Genomic DNA, 21386 nt, shown 5'->3' with positions numbered 1-21386 from the left:
TCTGCCGATCGGACCAGAAACTGCTGTCAAGGGCAAGAACAGAGCAGCCAGTGTTTCGCAGTAACTCGACGTCTAGACAAAGCGGTAGCTGTGCTGCGGCAGAACTCTCAGGCCCCTCGACGGCTTTTTCCTCTCCCACATCAGTCACGACCTCCAGCCCCCTCCCACGGCTCGACGCCCTGGTTCACCCTGAGCGGAACAGCGCGAGCGTCGCGCCACGAAGAGCATTAAAGCGGGGATGGAGAGGAGGGCCGGGTGTTTGTTACTGCCGTTGCCTTGGAGAGGAAAGGCGAGTCTGAGAGCGGAGCACGCAGATGGAGTGCTGTAGTAGCTGCTGAATGCTTGTAAATTTAATTGCTTTCGCTACAATGCATTACCGTGAGCCCAACAGGGAGGGAGCAAGTCGTGCGGGAGGGAGGCGCAATCGATTAATGGCTGAAACGGAAAAGGAGGTGGAGGCCCTTATTCCCACACTGACTCAACTAAAACCTCCAGCTGGAACATCCGGATGCGATGACGGTTAAAACGACCGTGAACGCGCTAAAAACGGAACAATCCCCCGTCGTTTGTTTGTTTGTTTGATGTGTGCTCTTTAACCACGTCCCATTTCACATTCGCACAGATGACACAACCACTTCTCTACCAGGTTACATGCTTTGCTCACGTCTTTTGGTATCTGCAGTAGATTTGAGGGGTGACGTCGTCCCCTTTGTTAGCAAAATGACACCAATGCATCCCCTCGTTAACCCCCCCCCTCAGAGAAGAGCCTGCAGGGGCAGAGGGGTCGTTCAGTTGACTGTTTGTCCAGTCAGCCTGATTTATTGATCCTTTATCTGACTGAGGTTTGTGTAAGTTAGAGTCTATGACCTCGACCACGGCCCTGAAATATCAGTAGCTTCGCTGTGCAGCGTATCGATGAATCCACGCTGCTGTCAGGTTCACCTTCGATCTATAATATCCTCTAAACTATAAAGTATAAACACTCAATTCCACTCTACGCTGCAGCCAATACATTCTGTAAAGTTGTGACGCCTTCGTGATCAAAGTAGCAACATGCAGTCAAAGGAATGTCACCGCCGTCGATCCAACAGCTGACACATTTCCCTCAAAATCACAGGTGAGCCTCACGGTGGCGCTAGAGGACAAATCACACAATCACTAAAGTCAGACGGATTGATCCTCTGAGGATCATGAACGTCGGTGTGAAACGTCATGACAGTCCATCAGATGACAGCCCTCATCATCATCATCATCATCATCATCTTCGCCGTCTCTCCGGCATCCTGCGTTCCCTTGGCGTCAGCCCACAGTCCCACACTGTGACAGCCTCCATTTTCTAATGACTCAGTCGTTCTTTGACATTTCAGATTGGAGCGTCTCTCCTGCTCACAGCCTCTCACACACCTCCTCCCATCACTTCACACATGTTGAGAGTCGGCCGCCATCTTTCCATCACCGACTCGCAGGCGAGCTCAACGGCGCTGCTTCTTGGCGAACCCTCCGTGGCGCAGACGCGGTGCATCTACCTGAGGCGTTAGGCGACCACCGGGTGGGTGGTTCAGCTCGTTTTGCTCCAGGGCACTTCAGCAGGGCTGAGCCTGAACATTAGAGCGTGTTCGATATCAGCTGCGGGCTGAGCGACCCTGAAGGGCCCCTTTCACAGGACTCTATTTTTAAGGCTCTACCAACAGCACATTAAAGGCTGCTAAACATTCAGAGATGAATATTTCTGAGCACAACGGAGAAAAACGTGGAGGAAAAATTAAGAAATCGGGCCCTCATTGAGGTTTACAAAGATGAAAGGCCATTACTGAAAGAGCTGAGGCATAAAAAGCTGCTTTAATTGTTGGCAAATTGCTTTCCTCGTCAGAAAATCGTTTTCAAATTCATTGTGATAGTATCTTTGTGTAAATGACGCTGTGCTGCTGCTGCTGCCGCCTCAGGATGAAGACGCTTCGCATAAAGTCCTCTTCCCGTTTCGAGCCGTAAAGCAGCCCAGAGGTTCATGATTTACACGGTGAAACTCAAAGCAGAAGCTGAAAAAGCCTTAATTTATGATAACTGCATCCAGACCGATCATGAAATTTTGTGGCCAATACCGATGAAAACATTTGCTGATCTAATAAACATATATGAGCTGATTAAAGTTTTTATAGAAACACACGTCGTAAACAAACATTTTTCAGGGGTGAATAATCCTGAAAAGACACTGACGCATCAGCGATCGTTAGGATTAACCCTTCAGACTCATCTGGGAATATAAATATACTTTCATTTGGGAGACGCGATGTTGTAGAAGAGCTTTAAAAATCATGAAAAGCCTCAATCGGTCTCACATTCAGGCAGCGTTTGAGCTCCTCGCAGTGCCAGCAGTGACGCCGCTGCAGACGCGGCGTCACGGTGGGCGTTATTCTGCCATCCTGCATTAATTGCATCTGCTCTCATTTCTAGCACAGCTAATAGCAGTGAAGTTCTATCTGCCGCGCTCCCTGCGAGCTCCTCCTGCTGCAGCTGGAGAACTCCCACGCTCCTCTCCGCCGCCTCTGGCTACGTCAGCGGCGGGTTAACGGGCCGAGCAGACGGGCACAAATATTATTTCATGTGCAGAAATAAAGGAGAAGAGAAAAGCGCTGAAAAGATGACAGAAACGAAACAACGAGGTCCCTCGTATTTTTAGAGCCCCCCCACCCCCACCCCCCCACCGGTAACCTGAAGTCGACCACTCACAGCTGCTGCTCTCATTCTGCTCCAGCTGAACACCCACTCGCTATTAAATGGTGTGTGAGAGAAGCGCACACACACACACACCTAAGGCAATGTGTGTGTTTGAGTGAGTGTAAATGGATGTGTGTGTGTGTGAGAGATGTGTGCACTTACAGTAGGTGTGTGTTCGGTACGCATGACAGCGATGATGATGCCCATCACTTTTACTCCTCTGTAGCACAGAACAGGCGTCGGCTAAACCGCTAAACAAAATGGCAGTTCGCTGAAATGGCACCTGCCGGGGGTCGCGCTATGTGAACGTAAACGCCCAGTGGCCGCTTTATTAGGAACACCTGTCCAATCTAATGCAATCCAACACAACAGCTCAGACATGGAAGCACCTGAAGATAATAACGTTCACATGCTAACAATATGAGAGGTTTTTCTCATAGACATAAGAAAAGTGTTTTGTCGCGCAGTATAAAAACACTGCTGACTCCACCCTCAGTAATAAACATCCAGATTAACAAAACCATAAAATACTTAAAAAGTTACAAAAGCCCACAAACATAACAGTCATGAGCAGAAGTCGACATTTCGACATCCTGGACATCCAGGTGAACTAACACCCCTGAACACATCATCTTCATTAAGAAAGAACATGTGGCAGAGCTGCATTAGACTGTACAGGCGTACCTATTAAAGTGGCCAAGGGGTGAGATTTGTCCATAAGTAGAGGATTTTTATTTACATCTGCAACTCAGGATTTTTTCTCATGATTACTTTTAGAATAAAACGTCGGACAAACGTCCAATCAGAAAAGAGAGGAAGAGTAATCGCTCCTCTGATTGGTGGAGCTGGAGCAGGTCACTTCTTTGGCATTTCTCTTCGATAAATAACTTCAGTCTGACCGATCGACTCGTTACTCCCCTTAAATATCTCAGCTGCAGTCAATGAGCATCAGCCTCAACATGTTGGAAGTACTGTGCATATTGTGATGAATATCAGTACCGTGACGGGTTTTCAGACACACCTCCACCTCTTTTCAAATGCTGATGAGCTTCTCTTCCTTCACATTTTACAGCAAATTCATCAGAAATCTTTTACTGCGTTTCTCTGTTTGTTTCATCTTCCTCCTCTTCTTCCTCTGAGCTCCTTCAAGTACTGACACACCGACAAACTCTCCACAGAAGAAGAGCAGCAAATCAGGTCAGGGCTTCCAAATTCAGTTCTACGCCTCTCACAAGACTCTGAATACACACACACACACACACACACACACACACACACACAAATTGTTTTACAAATCCAAACTCCATTGTAGAAGTGCTCAGAAGGATCCGGTAAGGCGAGCAGCGTCGACTATTTCTGTGTTTCTGTTGCCATCTCTCATTTCATTCCCAACCTCATCACGTGGAGCTGCAGTGTGTGTGTGTGTGTGTGTGTGTGTGTGTGTGTGCGTGTGAGAGAGAGTTGAGAGTGTTCATGACACTTTCAGCCCACATCAAACAGCAGCCATGTCATCAAATCAACTGACCGAGAGACTCAGAGACAGAGAGAGAGGGGGATGACAGAAAAGTGGAACAGCAGGGAGGTTTAGAGAAGGGAAGAGGAAGAGGAAGAGGAAGAGGAAGGGAGCCATGGCCACTTGGCAAGGCACTTAGAAAGCCAGTGTTGTGGGTTTAATTCCCTGGGTAACGCATAAATCAGCTGATCATTCGTGTTTGTGCAGGATTTCTGGATGTTTAAATCAAAGTTTTCAACCATGTGCTGGATCTGAATCTGGGGTGCGTTCAAGACCGCCTAATAGAATAAACTCTGCAATGACTCTGCAACCAGGAAAAAACAGAACAGGACAGCTTAACCAAACGGGCTTTGTGTCCACGCTGTGCTGCAGCGTGCAGCCCTGGGTTAATGTTGTCTCCACACGCGTGTGTGCAGGGAGACAAACATACGACACACCAAGCACCGAGAAGCATCAGCTACACGAAATCCTAACAAACCGCTCGCGTCCAGCTGTCACTGTTAAGATACTGCAAACAGGAAGCACCGCCCACGCAAACTGAGACGTCACAGGTCAGAAAACAAACGCATCCAAAGACAAAACTCGCCAACATGAGACACTTTCCCGTCCCTTCTGTTCCCTGAAAGCATCACGGGGACGCTTGATGAGACCAGCTTTCACACTGATAACAAGGAAACAATTAGTTGATTGATCAACAGCATTTAATTCTCACTCATTTGTTGTTGACATATTTATTCTCTCTGACGATTTGAAGCTTTTTCACATCTTCATAACCTGATTATCTTTGGACAGGACGAGCAATTTAAGGACGTCCGCTCGGGTTCTGGCGTTTTTCACTATCTTACAGACTGATTAATTAAAACAAATAATCAGCAGATTCATTGATGCTGAGCAGAAGTGACAGCTGATAAATCACATTATCGCTTCCTTCACTCTCACACAGTAAATAACTCACAGCACTGTGGACGCTTCCCTGAAAGAATCTGATTTTATTTTGACCCAGAAACACAAAAACATTCAGGCGTCCCAGCTCACACTTCACGTTCCCCGTGTGGACAAACAGCCGCAGATCGCTGCCGGAGCTGGGGGTTCGATTCCCAGCGGGGCCACCCATGTTACAGACATGTGCACTCGCAGCACCGCGAGGCACTTTAGATAAAAGCCTCGACCGAACGGCGTATGTTATATAATTATGTCAACAATGAGGAGAGAGAGGGGGGCTGAGGAGTGAAATGTAGGCCTGTAAAGGGGGGGGGGGGTTACACTCAGGGAGGATTAAGAGAGAAAGAGCGATGGTTGCTATGACCTACTTCCTGAGCACTTCACCGATCGCTTCGTTTCACGGCGAGGATTTCTGCACGTACGCGACGCGCAGCGGGCGCACGCACGTGGACGCGTGTCGGACGTCCAGACAGGAGACACAGCGAGGGGACGGAAAGCCTTCTGCTGCTCTTCAACATGAAAACATTTACATTAACCTTCTGCAGGCGTTCTCGCCCACAGCGAGGAGGAAGGCTAAACCACGTCCTCTACTCATATTAATGGTTTAAAATGGCAGCAACACGGCAGATAATCAAAACGGATTATTAACATTAACATCACGGAATAATCGACATTAACAAACAAGAAGAAGAAGAACGATGCTGTCTCATAAACAGACTGTTTATAATTATCGATAATTATCGATTAATTTCTTTTTCTTCATTCAAACCTTTAAGATAAGATAAGATAAGATAAGATAAGAGCAGCATCAGCAGTGCGAGCTCGCCTGTGTTTTACTGGCCACTGCAGGACTTGGAGGGATGATGGACGAACCAGGTTCAACAAACTTTTGCTCCTCTGCTGGAAACATCTGCATCAACACAAACTGGATCAAAGCAACGGTCCCATTCAGACGAACGAGGGGGTTCAGTTGTTTCATATTACCGTTTAGTGAGACGTGAAGCAGATCGCAGAGATGTCGACCCTTTGATGACATTCAGCGGAGGACAGAAACACAGCGGTGAAGCACAGCTGGGGTCCAGAACTGAAACAGCCACGTCACTAATGGCTGAAAATGACAATTACCGACATAAGCCACCGAGTTCTGAGCGACACATGAACAAAAAGTAACTTAAAACAGCAAATTTAAGTATTGAACTACTCAGTGCAGCACTCGGCATGATGGGAAATGTGGGACACCAACGCAACATTTTCCATGATTTGGACGACGTTCTTCAAATGTTATGCAGGAAATCTGCAGAAGGCAAAGAAACGTGGTGGAGAGCGAAGGCGAAACTGAACAGTTAGTTAGTTACACTGGGTCATTTCTGTGTGTGTGGGGGGGGGGGGGGGGGGGGGGGGCTGTTATCTGCAGAGCACGACCTGAAACAAACAACAGCACGAACAGGAAATCAATCAACAGCTATTTTCATAAGTGTTTAGATCCATACTCGAGCCCAAATGCCAAATAAATCCTAAATGTCACTTCGGACTCTGAGAACTTGTAGCACAATTTATTAAAATCGTTTCCTGACATTTTACAGACGGATTCTTCAAAAGAACAACAGATTCGTGGGTGTGAAAATAATCCTTAGTTGTAGCCCCGCATGCATTATACATGCATACTAACACACACACACACACACTCAGACATGCTCTTTCAACTCTGAGACAGTCCCCCCCCCCCCCCCCGGGACTGATCCCGTCTTCTTCATTGATTGACAGCCCTTCAAAACCAACCCAGAAAAAAACAAAAAACAAAAAAAAAAGAAAAAAAGAAAAGACTGTCATAAGACACCGTCTCTCCGGAGACGTCCACTAACGGGTCATACCACCTCCCCTGAAACGGGGGGGTTGGTGGTGGCTTGAGAGTGAGCCTGACTGAGTCTTTGTAGCCTCATTCCTAAGTGTCATGTCGGTGGGTGGCAGTGAAACACGAGCCTGGGAGCTTGAGGAGGAGGGTCCGGGTTGGGGGGTCTGGTTGCTAGGCAGCCGAGCGATCGGAGCAGGATGCTGATTGGCTTGTGTGTGTGTGTGTGTGTGTGTGTGTGTGTGTTTAACCCAAAAAGTGCACACTTGATTTTGGACCAGAAGAGAGAAAAGAAGAGTAAGACAGACAAAGACGCACTAGATGCTAGTCTGCTTTGCACATTCCCACGTCACAGATATCGCCGATCGTGCGCTCCGTGCTGGTTTCAAACCAAATTGTTATTCCAAATTGTCAAACAGTTAAGATTTCCTTGGCAAACTACCTTAGCAATAGTGGTTTTGCCTTAAAATCCTGCCAACACACACCCTGCCAAGGTGCTGATGGGAAAAAAAAATTACTTTCCTTGACTGAAAGGCTTTCACGTCCCAATTTCATTTCCAATATCTACAAAACCTCCCCAAAAAAAGATGGGTCAGGTGCAGATGATGATAATATTGCTCCATATTTTGTTCAGTTTGAATGAAAAGTAAAGATTACTTCACAAATTTTGCACAGCGCGTGATTGAACTCGTCAGGGAGCCTTCGAACGCATCCCTCTCTATCAGGGAGGGGGAAAAAATGGCAGCTTGTCGTGGTTCAGGGAGTGCGCCGGGGTTTTTTAATATATTTCGGATTAGCTGCGCAGCCCAGAGAGAAGGAGAGATACAGCAAGAGGAGGACAAATCATGTGGAAGGAGGGAGACGGCGAGAAAGACAGTAATGATGAGCAATGAGCTGCCACACTGTCTGCCCGAGGAGATAAGACGGACAACACAAAGACGCAGCGAGCGGCGCTGAGCGAGGGACGGGTGTCCGAAAACAAAGTCGAAACGGAACAAAAAGAGATGGACAGATATACAGAAGAAGACAAACAGTGCTCAGAGCGTGTGTGTGTGTGGGGGGGGGGGCTGGAAAAGCCCAGCAACAGGGCATGCCTTAAATAGCTAGATGGTCGGAGATAACGTGACGCTGGAGAAAGCCTGATGGCTCGGGGCATGTGTTGTGCTAAGCATGTACAAGCCCAGCGCTGACAGCAGCTCCACCGGCTCTCTTAGTCATATGGCAGATCACATGACCTCCCGAGGAGGCGTGCCCGTGTGAGGCCGGACGCCGGTGGGCAGGAACGCCGACCGCCCATCTGGATTCCCAAACGCGGCCGTCTATGGGGATGTTTACCCCAACGCACCTCCGGACCGGCGCTCGGTCACTGTAGCAGAGAAAAGCCAATCGTTTGAACGCTGATTGATTAAAGCAGGCAGCTGCCACGGGAATGGAACCACCAACCCTGACTTCACTTCACTGGACTCATCCATTAGTGGCAAATGCAGAACAGCTGCAGCTAATGATTTTTCTCAATTAATCGATTAGTCATTTGATGTCCTAAAATGTCTAATTTTGTCCACAACTCAAAGATATTCAGTTTATGGTCATAGAGGAGTGAAGAGCAAGACAGTATTCACATTTAAGAAGCTGGAATCTGAGAATTTTCTCTTAAAGATTTATTGAAAATGATTAACCAATTATTAAAATAGCTGGTGATTAATCGAATAGTTGAGAACTAATTGATTATTCGTTGCAGCTCTGAAAAGCAGTGTCGCGACTCACTGAGCTGAATGAATTTCTGTGAATAAAACCTTTAGAAACACGGTGGGATCACATATCCTTACTCAAAGATGTGAAGTTCAGAAAGGTTCAGCTTTATATTTGTTTTCTGCTCAACACAAACAGTAAAAGTACATCCAAAGCTGATCGTCTTGCTCGATGGCTTCAGATTCTGAGTAAGTACTTCATCATGGGCCAGCATGCAGCACAATAAGAAAATAACTGCCCACTCTAAGTAAATAAGTTTGTGCTGGACACAAAGCTTCGAGGTCAAGAGTTTTCAGTGAAATCATCCCATCAAGTCATCTTCGCAAAAGCACAGATGTCCAATCTGGACACCTCCGTCTGTAAGGGTGTCCTCTCCTACCGAGGCCAAAGCTCACAGAACATAACTGCCGACCAGCCAGAAACTGTTTGACAAACTGTCCACGATGTCTCGCAGAGGAGCGTGCGTTTGAGTTTTAGTCTGCTTAGATCATTAAAAGAAAAGGAACTGCTGACCTGGTGACGTTAGCGTCTCGTTCGACCTGCATTAGTGACTTGTAACCCAATCTTTTTATATCACCACTGAATCAAATAACCCGTAATGCCCACCCTTGTGGGAAAAAGACCAAACTCTGCAACTCTGTGTGGATTTTAGCATCTTTTAGCTTCTATTAGCTCATCGTTTGTGGCATCCAGCTGCACACAGGCTATATGAACCTAAAGCTGTCAGTCCTCTCCTGCAGAATTAAAGATGGTCGCCAGGTTCCTCTCAGGAGTCAGTGGACAGCAAACCAGGAGACGCAGAGGCTTCCAAACATTTTCTTCTTGTGGTGTTGAAATGTCAGGGACATTAAAAAGTGCTTTCATGACCCTGAAATTTTCTCCTTTCATTCTCTGTACATCATCAACAGTGAAGAGTCTTTACACACAGCGTCTTTGTAAAACTATTTCTTTGTGTAAGTGGGGAAATTACCACTGGACACCAGCCAAAGGCTTAATCTTTGTTCTGGCTGGCGAGTTTATCCACTTTGACTCAGGCAGCTACTCAGCCGTCACTCAGCCTAAATGCACTGTTTGTAAGATAGTGAAAACAGCTCCATCATCTTGAAAATGCACCCTAAACCTCTTCGCTGACACAAATAAAACTGATTTGTTCCCCGCTTTGATAACTGGGTGAACACGCAGTCTCCAAATGCCCTCTGAAAAGCTCTTGGCGCAGAAGAATGGGTGACTTGTGTAGCCGTCGGCCACGGTAATCATGTGATATCGCTGTCGTTTGGCTAATCTGCTTACAGCCTCCTTTCTTTTTCTCCAGGATGAAACCTGATATGGTAGCTCAGCCAGCTTTAGCCACACGCTAATTAATCTGCCGCACCAAAGCCTCCTAATAATACCCCAACGCCACAAACAATCGCAGCAGTCGTGCCAAGCCATGGAAGTTTGGTCCAAGCTTTTGGTGTGGGAGCAGTAAAACGGCACACTGGGGGAATCGGTCGTATGTAGATAGAGGACCTGAACTAAAACAACCAGGGCCCAGGGTTCGGATCCTTGTGTAGCTCTTTACAAGTGTGCCACTGCAAGGTGCTTTGGAAATGCTGACTAATTGAGGCTGGTTAGTTTGATTTGTGGCTGGATTTTTAAAAAAGCTTTGTGCCCATTGGTAACCCTGCAGCTGGTGGCCAGATGATGCTTTTCTTTAGGCCTTTTGGGGGGGGGGGGGGGGGGTGTGGATAGAGAGCTGGAGTGGATGGGGGAGTCGACTTAATCCTCTCTGTCACACTGTCCCGCTTTGTCAGAGACGATATCAGGCCTCCATTTTTCACCCTCTCGCTCTGCATCTCGCCCGCCCCCCCATCATCGCTTTGCCTCTGATCCAAACCGACGATCTGGACCCCTCACCCTAAATGCATCTTTCTTAACTCTTTTTTATGTCTCTCCACCCTCTTCATTCCCGGTCCTTCCTCCTTCCTGCCTGCCTCAGTCTCTGTCGCTCTCTGATGGGGCTTATCAGCGACAGAACAAACAGGCTCATTGTGTTGTGCAAGAGGCATCAGGGCACACAGAGGAGGCTTATTTCTTTGAAACCTGGATAGGATATCCATTCACAGGGAAGAAGGGGCCTGCAGGGATTCTTAATGCCAGAAGAAAACATGGGTGAAGTGGCGGTGAGGGTGGAACAGAAAAACAACCAAACCCAGGAACACAAGAGACAGAGAGGAGGTGACACCGGGGCACAGGCTGTCCTAAATTTAAAGAAAGGGACACAGTGAAAATGATAAACGATAGACAGAAGAACCTGAATGGAAGACGACCGTAAACTAGCCGATGTTGGGATGTCGAGTGAGGTGGAAAGAAAGAGCTGTTCGATATCAGCAAAGTCGGTGACTGTGAAGCCACACATAGGGGCTCAATGTCAGGAAAACTGAACTTAAACGTCTACGAGCTCAAGCACAAACATAACAGCGACAGGGACAACTATGGAGGCGCTATGCAACCAAAAGGTTCGATCCCTGCAACATGTTTGGAGAGCAACGGGGCAAAACACTCGACAAGGCTCGACTTGTTGCTTCAGGGAATCACCAACAATTCTTACAACTGAAGGCGTGCCTCGCCGCAGCCCCAACACTGTCAATGAGTTCCACATTAACGGCCAATCAACAGACGACAGCCTTAAAGTAGAGCGTGGACAAACTGAGGCGCAGATCCTGACCTAAATACAGAACAGCAGACAGGGACGCGCAGGAGCTTGTTCGGAAATAACTCGGCAGAGAACCAGCGACCTCCAACGCGAGGACGCCACAGGTTCTTCAGGACACCACAGAGCCATCACCTGAGCGGCATCAGGATCCAGTAACTACAGATCAATACGTCACCCATTTAAACTGTTCCCAGCCTTCATCGCTCTGCCATATATACACTCAGTTCAATCACAGAGGACAGTAAAGGTTCACACTATCTCGTGACTTCACGGTACTGAGAGCAGCTCATGTCTTCTTTCATACTGTTTAAATGAAGTGCAGAGCCCACCACACAGCATAATGAGAGCTTAGTTAGGCACTCATTACAGCTTTTATACTTTGGTTCAAACGCCACAAACACTGGTCCGCCATGAGGGATCAGTGATCTGCTGTTCCTGCCAAAGACGTCTACAAGGTTTGGAGGTCGGTCTGGGACCAAGGAATCAGTGATTGTATTTATCTGGATCAGGGATTTCTGATTTTAAACCATGATTGATTTTTAGCCGTTGTTGAGAGGTTACATCATCAACAGCAGCAGCAGCAGGAAGAGTTTTACAACTGCAACTTAAAATAACCAAAAAGTAGGATTGCTGTAGTTCAGAGTACTGAGTGTACCTTTTGGTAAGGACATTCAATGTTCTGCAAGTCACCTTCTTCTAACATTTAGAGACAAAAACCAGGATTGCCACAAAAATTGAATGAATAAATGCAATCCTAGGATAAAAAAGGTAAACCATATGTATCTGTCTATGTGTTGACCAGCTGCTGGGGCTTTAGACCACCTCACAATCTGCTAAACACATAGTTTAGCAGTGATCACCTGCAGACGGTGCTGTCAACTTCCCTTGTTTTTCAGGCCCAAATTTCCACAGCAAACACAAAACAATTTCACCTTTTACTCAAGCAGCTTCTCCCTAATTGGTTTGTAATAGTCGCTGAGGAACAACAAGAGCCAGAGCCAGTGACTTCAATCATCTGTTTATTACAGCTAGCTAAGCAGGTGGTGCTGGGTGGACACAATGATTTGATCACACTGGCCTTTCTGGCAAGAAACTAAATGCTAACCAGTCGCTCAGCCAGCTCCATTCAACAAAGGCAATTAGAGAGAGTGCTTATCAGCGGGTAATTACTCAGGAAAGAAAGAAACAGTGGGCAGAGTCTTTCATCGTGATCTCACAAGTGTTTTGCACATTTCTGGGAAAAAGCCACCGACTCAGATTTTGTGATATTGCTTTCATTTAGCAGCATTCACGACCATTCATCACTCATTAAACCGAGCGATACCAACTCAATACTGGGTCACAATTACAGCTAATCATCTCAAGGCTCCCACAAAGGCAATCTCCTCCGAGCAGGTTGTGTGCGATTTAACCTGACAATGCTAAGATGGCGGCGGCTTCGCTAATGAGTGCATTGGCGTTGTCTGGACTCACCCTCAGGGCCTCTATGACCAGGTCGCGGGCCTCCAGCTCGCCCTCCATGATGCTCAGCAGGGTGAGCAGCTCCGGCTTGCTCAGGTTATCCATGTTGAACTCACATTTCTGCAACAGAAACAACATGTCAGAATCACACAACACGGTCAGCAGTTCATTTTCAAAGCAGGGCTTGGTAGCGATGTTAGCATTTAGCATGTTAGCTAACCATTCCTCCATAAATACACCAGCTAATGCAGCTCCTTATCACCGGAGACATCACAAGCATAGGTTAAAGTACTGCAGAGGACATAATCAGAGGAACGAAAGAAGAGTCTGCAAATATAACAAGAACAGTGTAAACATGCTGTATGATATTAGTATGTTAGCATCATGTGGTTCCTTCCAATCATAGCTCCGATTGAGGAAATGTGTGGAGGCTTCTTGTCAGGTTGACTTTCTGAACTGTTGGAGGCTCGAGATCAAGTGCAGGGATCATCCTCTGGTAATCATGAATGTCAACCAACATTCATGACAAACCATTTAACAGTTTCATTTTGGATGTGAGACCATCAAACCAACTATAAACCTCCATCGACCTACTTAACAATCCAAGAGGTCTGTAGCCATGACAACAGCTAAAAATGACAATGACAAGATAAGTACAACCACAAATCTGACAACTCATCCAACATTGCGCCCACGTGCAGACTCGACCAGCAGGAAACAAAAGTTGCTTATATGACAAATGCACCATTTACTCCCAGCTGGTCTCATTAAGTGCAGCCCTCAGATTAGGCTACATGGCCCGACCTACCTTGAAGCGATGAGGGTCTAATTACATTTAGCTAGGTCATTAAGCACCTATTTGGTCAGGAGCAACCGCAGGGCTCACGGGTGGAGATGACTGTAATTGGGAGTGACCAGACCACTTCATGCTTCCCCTCATGTCAATTAAAAGCTTTTTCCGGTCTACTTATTGAAAGCTTATTTGTTGGGTCTCTCCAGTCTGTTTGTCGGAGGAGGGCACAAAGTCAATTTTCTTATTTCGCCTGACTTTGAATCATGTGTCTTATTATTGTAGTTTAAACCACCCAAAACATATAATGCAGTGGGAATTTGCTCCAAGCAAAAAATTCAAAATAAACTATATCATTCAAGAAAATAACCGTTAGATTAATCAATAAGACAAAAATCTCTCTAGCTGCAGGCCCTAATGTACAGTTTTTGCGTTGATTTTCTATTTAAAGATCCCCTCCACACGTGTATTAAAGCACACATAAAAACTGTCTAATGTGTGCATGACATTGTTTTTACAGAAGAAAAGTCAAATCACATCAAAATCCTTAAAATGGCACCGACTCCTTCTCCCTCATTAAACATTCCAGAATATATGAATACGCAATTTTCTTTCATTTCACAGGTTTAAGCGATGAGTCCTCCTTCACTGTGAAGTCAGCTCTCCCTCAGGTGTCCACATCACACCTGTGCATGATGAATATTGGACCAGGACTGGCTTCTAAACTGTTTCTTCTCTCACAAATCATTAACGCAGAGAAAATTTACACTCTGAGTAAAGACTGTGAAAACAGTCCTCGAGTGTCAAACTGCACAAGCATCATTCTACACAGTGAAGCTCACACATTCAACTGTAGGAGTAATAAAAACATTAAACCAGGACAAAAACATGTCCCACATCTTCACCCAAATAGACAAAGATGACAATAAAGTTGACTTTTTGACTGAGCTCTTTATGTGTTTGCTGTTCATTTGAAGATTTGATTAGTTTACTGGTTTGTGAAGAAATCAGGTCTCAGAAAAGTCACTGACAGTTTAAGGACGAACTCGAAACATCAGAAATGTGACAGATGCTCGGCCTTTATAGAGTCAAGATGTAAAATTCGACAACAAACCAAGAGGAAGCTTTTCTCAAGACGTCAGGATTTGGGGGCAATGCAGATCATGAGTCCTGTTCACCTGATCCCAGAGCGAGGCAGCTTTTTTCCTGGTCACATCCCTGAACGTTACCACATCACCTGGTTAGTCGACATTCCAAAGCAAAGCGTCAAATTGTTGTGTTCAGGGACCTTCACAGGGAATTTTCTCCTTCAAGGCAAAACCTTGGTGAGGAACATGAGTGAGAGAAATTCTTGGCTGTAGAGTCAAAAAATGATGTAATTTCACATATAGAGGCCAAAAAATAACACCAGAGTCTGGTGAAAGAAGAATTTCAAATCATCATGCTGGCCACTACTGCAGCCATCTGCTGGAAAAGCCACATCCAGCTGCACCACCAATATCTGGAATCTTTCCACCAGGCTATTTGTTCAATAAAACCTTAACAAACCAAAGGCGGGAGAGGCAAATAAAAGAGGCGAGGAGCGTCTCGGCCTCTGGTGCACATCAGCCGGATTGCTACCGCTCGTTCTGGTGATGTTCAGTTGTCAGCCGGCCATTTAGGCCTGATTTACAAGCCTGCATCAAAGCCTCAGCCAAGATTATTCCATTTCATCAAGGAGTCCCACGTCTCCAGAGGTCCCACGCACAGAATATGACTTTGAAAAGGCCGGTGTGGGATTTCAACAAGCGGTTGCCTTCTATGTGTCCTTTACACGCTCCTGTGACGCTTCACAGCAAGGGGGAAAAGTTCATGCTCGAACAGGACCAGAGGTAATAAATCCATATGAATGAACAGGCCAGCACGCTCTCCTTTAAAAGCTCTTCTTTACAAATGGGATATTTGAGCCAGAAAAAGCTTCCAGAGACAGGTGCTGAACAAAACCACGTCAGGTTTTATCAGAAAATCAGTTCTTAACAAGCGAAGGCCTGTGTCTGCTCACTCTAATGTGGACCTTTCTCTTTCAGAACAAGGAGCTGGAAAGTGTTGCGTCAATCACATGTTTCAGCTTAGTCAAACCACGTTTCTATTCTGATGCCATCACGGCGAGCCTGGAAATAAAAGCAGGAGAGATTCCAAAGGATTGATTCATTCGCATCGAGCCTTCCAATCGATCCCCGAGCCCCCTCTTTCCCGGCAGCGTTTTCACCACTCAGAGAATTGGACGACTCAGGGAGGCTTGATGGACGGCAACCCTGAGCCACGCTGTCCTGTCATGGGGCCTCGGGTGGTGGGTGAGGTGAGGTGAGGTGAGGGTGAGGGGGGGTGGAGGCGGAGGGCCGTTTCTCTCCCGGCATTTCTGCACAGCCAGCAGGTGAGGGAAGCGAACACTAATTTGTTCCATGAGCCATGTGCTTCGCGCCAAGGGCACGGACAGCCTGGCCGGCGCTCAGAGGCTCGCTGTTAGCCCCGGTCCACTTAATAAGGCCTGTGCCATTTCACTCCGAGCCACGGGGGAAGGCAACTGCTCGCTCTGCGCGACCTCCTCCACCGTGCTCCGCTGGCAAAAGCTTGTGGAGGCCTGTAAGGTTCTCAGAGAGTCATGTCCTGTTACTGCGAGCACAAAGCTGAGTGATACGACAGCCTGTAAACGGACGCCCGTGAGAGGTGACCGACGGCTACGAGGGAAAGGCCTGTTAAACTTAATTACCAGAAAATATATTGTCTCATTTACCTCTTGTGTATCCAACAGTGGCAGGTTTTGACATATCTGTCTCATACTGGGAGCAGTTTTTATATTAAATTTTTCTTCCAAAATTCTGATTTTACTGAGCTGATTTCTACGTTAATCATCTGGTTAATTAAGAGTAAGGAAACGTGACGATGACATTTCCCCACAGCTCCGGGTCACATCTCCAAACTGAACAGCAGCAGACAGGAAGCTGGAACTGGGGAATTTTTGGAGCTTTTGCTTTAATACTGCGATTATCAAAATGGCTGCTGATTCATTCATTTTCTATTGATTAATCAACCATTTGTTTCAGATCTACTGTGGATTGCACAGAGAAACAAGGACACTCTTGTTCCAAATATGATGATATTCTGAATTTGATACGGGTCATGTGAACAGCACTTCTCTTTATCAGGCTTTAGTCCAAATGAAGCAGGATACGCTGATATTATTCATTCTTTGGTTGGCATTCACATGGGGTTTTTTCTGCAGTTTGCAGATGATGCACACGCGAAAGAAAAGCCCACACGTGGTCTGAACAGGTTTCTGGACAAAAACCACAACTCTGACCTTTTCAAGAACGAATGAAAGACGGAGGCTGTGTTTGTTTTTGCACGGCTGCATGTAAACGGGAACATTAGTGGAACATTCATTTTCATTAAACATGTAGACAGCTTAAAGAAACTCTGTGCATGGACACGTATCCATCATATCAGTGCAACTAGAGCTAAGAACTTCACTGATCCCACGTCGGGGGAATTTAGTTGTTAAAGACAACAGGGTTCAGAATACAATCACCTATATATGTGTACATTATAGACCAGAGTATAAAAAACTGGGAGCACCACAAGCAAAACCCCATTCACCTCCACTGTACTGTGGTGGCAGCATGAAACTCAGACAGATCTCCCAAAATCTGGACAAATGAATGCAAAAATGCTTCTGTAAGCGTAGAAACAGTAGCACGATTTGGGTGAACTGACCCTTTAAGTGTAACAGCACACTCTGTTAGTCTTCTCCAATGACCTCTCCGAGCTGTTTACAGGGTCATTCGAACCCCTCAGTATCTGGGCGCAGAAATTCTGTTGTCAGGAAGAAGAAGCGATGACATTAAAGCCGCTCGCGTTAATGGCACTCCTCCAACATGGCAGCATTTCCCACATAACCACCGCCGACCGCTCTCGGGCTTCCATTACACAATAGTCCTGCCAGGCACTGAAGCAAGGTCTGAAGACGGAGCTGAGCATCTAACAGGGACTCTGTTTTCACCAGAAGCTTCTTCCTCTGGCTTTCCCATCAGTCTTATCTGTTATCAAAACAGTAATTTCTAAAAGCAGCAGGAACACAAGACCGGTTTTACCAAATTTAAGTGAAAGTGAAACAGAGCTAACATGAAAACTGCTCCTTAAACAGCAGCTTTCAGCTCTGACCGACTGAACCTGCTGCAGATGTGTGCGCTCAGTTCTTCTGTGCAACGAGAGATTAAAACCAACAATTTGGGGTAGTTTCACCTAAATATGGCTAAACTAGGTGAGTGTTTACACCAAGGATGGCTTCCAACAGCTGGTTCCATTTTGGATCCAGTTCCCTGTCGGCAAAACGCACGGATTCATTAAGCTCCAACGCCAGCAAATCTCTCTCCAAAGCTTTTATCTCTCCTCGCTCTTTTTTTATAGGCCAAGAACAATGGAAAACAGAGCAGGAGCAGCTTCTCATTTTTAGCTGTTGGAACGAGCAGCAGCAGATCAGATCAGCTGCAGATAATTCCTGTTAATTCTGTGACGGATAAAACGAAAAGTTTGTCTGTTCTCTGGTTAATTTCTCCTCTGCAGCTGCTGTCTGTTTGTGCCAAAGAGTGTTTGTGAGTGAAAAACACATCACTGTGTAACACTGAGGCCAGTGGAGTGTGTGTTTTTGCAGTTCAACAGATGAATCAGCTGATCTCACTTCAATGGAGGAATCTCACTGTTCAGCTTTGGATGCAGTGCAGCTGAATGACCTGAAATGAGCATTTCATGCATTTTCATGTAGCTTCTGCCCTCTCAGCCAACAACAGGTGATCAGACATCTTTGAGTAACGTTGCAAACATTGAAACTCCTTCGAAAGGATTTGGATTTTAAGCCGTTTTTAATCATGATAAACTGCCGTCGAGCCTCGTCCCTCCTCAGGACTTCGTTCGCACCTCGTCTGATTCTTTCATTTCTCGTCCTGTTGGACTGTTGCCACATCCTCAACTCAAAAATAAAACTGCACAAATAAGAGCAGCTCAAGTTGATCAGAGCAGGCTGTAACTAACAGGTCTGATGGTAAAAGGGAGGGAGGTGAGCAGCAGAGTGCCTCGCGTTGACCTCTGACCCCTCTCTGGACCACGAGGGCCGGTCCTCACAAACGAGAAGCTTCCCCCACCTTGGGCCAACAACAGAGAGTCAGACAGGGGTGAGCAAAGAGCAAAGTGCTTTATTTAACCACCGCCGCAGGCACGACGGTGGTGGCGGTGGTGGTTGGGGGGGCGGTATGGAGGCGGAAGCCCCCCTGTCATTGGCCGGAGCCTGGAGAAGGAAGAGCGTGCTGGCAGAGCGGCGGGTGAGCTGAGGAGGCTGCCCGGCTCTCATGTCTCCGGAGCACCTGTTCACCTCGACGCTAAATGTAAAGTGGGCTGGAGGCCGTCCTGGGGGGGGGGGGGGGGTGGCTGACACGGTACTCCCAGCTATGCCAGCTGAGTCACTGAAATTAAGACCAATTTAGAAAGGTGTCTGGTGAACAGGGCCTCCACCCCCCTCCTCCGCCGCGCTGCCTCTGCCCTCCATCCACCCCCGCAGCTCCTCTCCCACCATCTCCTCCACTCGACCCTACCCCCACCTCAACACCCACCCGTCCGCCCACCTCAGGGAGCTTTCTATTCCAGCAACTCCACACACTTCCAGCAGCCCACCTCCTCAAGCTCACATCCAAAGACCCTGCGATTCAACAGGATGTGGTGCAAAGGGTAAGTTCAGTAAGACAAGGACAAAAACCGCCCGCTTTGCAGGGTCGACGGCAGCGGCCCGACAGGCTGCATCACGGAGGGAAGGGAAAGATCTCACCGCCTCCCGGCAGATTGATCGGCTCACAGCGGAGTGGCGGGCCGCTGCCCTGGCACATGAGCTGCAACCTGCGAAAGGGCAAGTGTGAGAAATCACAACTAGGTGTGCACAAGCAAGGGAAGCTCAACACGAGTCAGTGACAAGTGGGGAGGGGGCTTTAAAGACACACTCTGGCCTGCTCCACTCCTCTGGAGCCAATCAGCTGTTCTGACAATCAGTGTAAACCTGTGGAAGGACTCAGTTCTGCAAGGTGAGCCCACAGCCTATGGAAGCCTGTGAGGACTCACTGATTGGTGGAGGACCACTTCAGTAAAACCAGTTTTTTCATGCACAATCAGCCCCGCAGGCCAGATGAAGATCATATGCGAGATATATTAAAATGAGATGTTTTCAGCTCCAGCAGGGAGCGAACCAAGCAGCCGGGAGAAACCTTCTATTTTCAGATTCAACTCTCCTGCAGGCAGCCGGCTTCAAGTCTGCGTATTAACACATTAACTGTAATATATGAGCTCCAACCTGTGAAGCCAGCGACGCTTTCTCTCCGATCAGGCGCAACATCAGCGTCAAAGCAGCCGAACAAAAGAATCCCCTCTAAAGCTCACATTTAAGAAAACGCGGCGTTGTGCTCGCCTGAGCTCCTCTGAGTCATTCCTGAGCCCCAAACCGACACCAGCCCCTTGTTTTTCTCCAGACGCTGTCGCGAAGCTCCCGCTGGCCACCGCTGTTGCTTCGCGAGCCTGTGCGGAATAGATGCGCACCGCATTCGTGCCCCCTTTCCCCGAGACCGCTCCGACGCCACACCGACAAAAAAAACCCCGGTCCGCGTCCGTCCTGGCCCCAACCCTCATGTCTTACCGTGTCCACGCTTCCCAGCACGGCGGTTGCCAGTGTTTGTACCGGAGGAGGCTGCTCCCCGCTGGCTCCCTCCGACGCCATCTTCGTACTGTAGCGGTCTGCTGGAGTGAGGGCGCATCCGGCACTCATTAACTATTGCGCTGCTGAACGCGAATCTCGCCAGGGACGGCCATTGAAAGGAAAGAGAGACGAGGTTTGACAAATCGAGGAGGGCTGTGAAAGGGGGAGAGGACGACAGGTCTCCGCCGTCGGAAAGCCCACAGCCGTGTGTGCGGGCTGCAGCGGGGGAGGCGGGCAGTCTTGTAGGCGTGGACCGACCGACGCGTAAAATCCAGATGCGAAGACCCGGTGCGCTCCCAACTGGAAAGGAGGTGCGTCTCGACGGACTGATTGACAACAGCATTTGCCGGCCTCCGTTGCTATAAAATAAGCCAGCGAGTGGCTGCAAACCGGGGCTCAGGGACCTTCAGGGCCCGGTGCACCAGCACCATGAGCAGGATGGATAAAGTTAATTCAAAATAGGTTTAAAAAAAAAAAAAGCCATTTTTTAAAGTCTTCAATGATTTTTTTCTATTTAATTTTATTTCTTAAAGCGTGTTCAAAATCGCACAGCTGGCATTTTTAGAATACTGAGCTCATAAATAACCTGTAACCTTGCGATGCTCCGAGAGTCCTGAAGCTCCAGAGTGAAGAAGAGGAGCTTCTGGCTGCGCTGGAGGCTTCAGGAGGCCAACATCCTGCCTGCTTCCAAAGGGGGAAGCAGTGATTCCACAATGTAAAAATACTCCAATACAACAAGTACAAGCTTCATTTACTTCAAAGTAAAAGTACACCCCTCTGTATTCTGTATTATAATAAAGTCTATCTGTTGCTGTTTTGCTGATGCATTCATGCAACCTGCAAATAATGTTTGAATGTTATTTTAAGAGCCTTTTCTGCTCTCTGCCTTTATAGAAATACACA

The 21386-nt window shown here is 47.3% G+C and overlaps 1 protein-coding gene across 1 annotated transcript in view; it reads right to left on the bottom strand.

The window, feature by feature from the left end:
- cttnbp2 (cortactin binding protein 2) overlaps positions 1 to 20693 on the bottom strand; it is a 77139-nt gene extending 56446 nt beyond the window's left edge. The window contains exons 1-2 of the mRNA XM_076733099.1: positions 20424 to 20693; positions 12937 to 13044 (exon numbers count right to left, since the gene is read on the bottom strand). Coding sequence (XP_076589214.1) covers positions 12937 to 13044; positions 20424 to 20552 — 237 coding nt within the window. The 5' untranslated portion in view covers positions 20553 to 20693. The remainder of the gene's footprint in view (positions 1 to 12936; positions 13045 to 20423) is intronic.
- Between the last annotated feature and the right edge of the window lie 693 nt (positions 20694 to 21386).

The sequence above is a fragment of the Chaetodon auriga genome, chromosome 6, assembly GCF_051107435.1.
Source record: "Chaetodon auriga isolate fChaAug3 chromosome 6, fChaAug3.hap1, whole genome shotgun sequence".
Taxonomy (NCBI): domain Eukaryota; kingdom Metazoa; phylum Chordata; class Actinopteri; order Chaetodontiformes; family Chaetodontidae; genus Chaetodon; species Chaetodon auriga.
Note: the sequence above shows the minus strand (reverse complement) of the source record. Positions and strands in the feature narration are given on the sequence as shown.